The following is a 1007-nucleotide window of genomic DNA, read 5'->3' as shown; positions in this document are numbered from 1 at the left end:
CTGTCAAATGCTGCTATAAGTGCAAGGTGGTAGAAATAACATCTTATCTGTAGTAAATATGGCATCACTTTTTATTTGACTCTATACTGATCACAATGGTGAATTAATCAAAAAATATATATATGTGAGAAGTTTGATACAGTTGATTGGATATTTAAATGTTTAGTTTACTGTAGCTTGAGAACAAATAAGTTATCTGTCCAAACTGTTCCAGCAGTTTTCATCATTATAGATCAAATCCATCATACTGCATAAACTGAAGTGTGTTTACTGGGGTCAGAAAACCTTCTATTTATAGACAAATGGATAGCAAAACAAGATTATAGTTTAACGTATTGCGTCACCAGGTATGTCTTCTAAGAGGATTGCGAGTATTGTTGTAAATTTAATATAGTTTAACATGTTTAGGAGAAAAAATATGGAGGGAACACTGTTCTCTGACTGTGGAAGGGTGATGTTTTATGCCTATCACTTAAAAACTAGATTGCAGTTTTCATCTCAGATATATTAATGACAAAAAGGCACATGTGTGCTAACTGTTCAGCTCTTTGTTGCATTAAATAATACACACTGTAGTTTGTTATATCTTGTTTTAATCGAGGAGAAAACACAAATGGCACATTAAGCCACCTAGACAAGAGGGGCTGTGTGTGTTGTCTCTACATGGTTCTCATGCGGTGTTTAAGTCCAGCCCCTTCAGAGCGTTCAGCACCAGTCTGACAGACTTTACTTTAGAAAAGGAAGGATCTACTACTGCGAAAAGAACACTATGGCAGAAGTCGCACCAGCTCCAGCCCCGGCCAAGGCCGCCAAGAAGAAAGCAGCTCCCCGACCCAAGAAGACCGGCCCCAGCGTCGCTGAGCTGGTCGTCAAAGCCGTGTCCGCCTCCAAGGAGCGGAGCGGTGTGTCTCTGGCTGCCGTCAAGAAAGCTCTGGCTGCCGGCGGCTACGATGTGGAGAAGAACAAGGCCCGCGTCAAGATCGCCGTCAAGAGCCTGGTCGCTAAAG

General features: G+C 41.9%; 1 protein-coding gene across 1 annotated transcript in view; it reads left to right on the top strand.

The window, feature by feature from the left end:
* Positions 1-769: 769 nt before the first annotated feature.
* Positions 770-1007, top strand: part of LOC308284760 (histone H1-like) — a gene marked incomplete at both ends in the record, with an annotated part of 807 nt that continues 569 nt past the window's right edge. Inside the window, one exon of the mRNA XM_080725490.1 lies at positions 770-997. Within this exon, the coding sequence (XP_080581616.1) occupies positions 770-997 (228 nt within the window). The remainder of the gene's footprint in view (positions 998-1007) is intronic.

Source organism: Nannobrachium achirus, assembly GCF_963921795.1.
Source record: "Nannobrachium achirus genome assembly, chromosome: 5".
Lineage (NCBI taxonomy): Eukaryota > Metazoa > Chordata > Actinopteri > Myctophiformes > Myctophidae > Nannobrachium > Nannobrachium achirus.
Note: the sequence above shows the minus strand (reverse complement) of the source record. Positions and strands in the feature narration are given on the sequence as shown.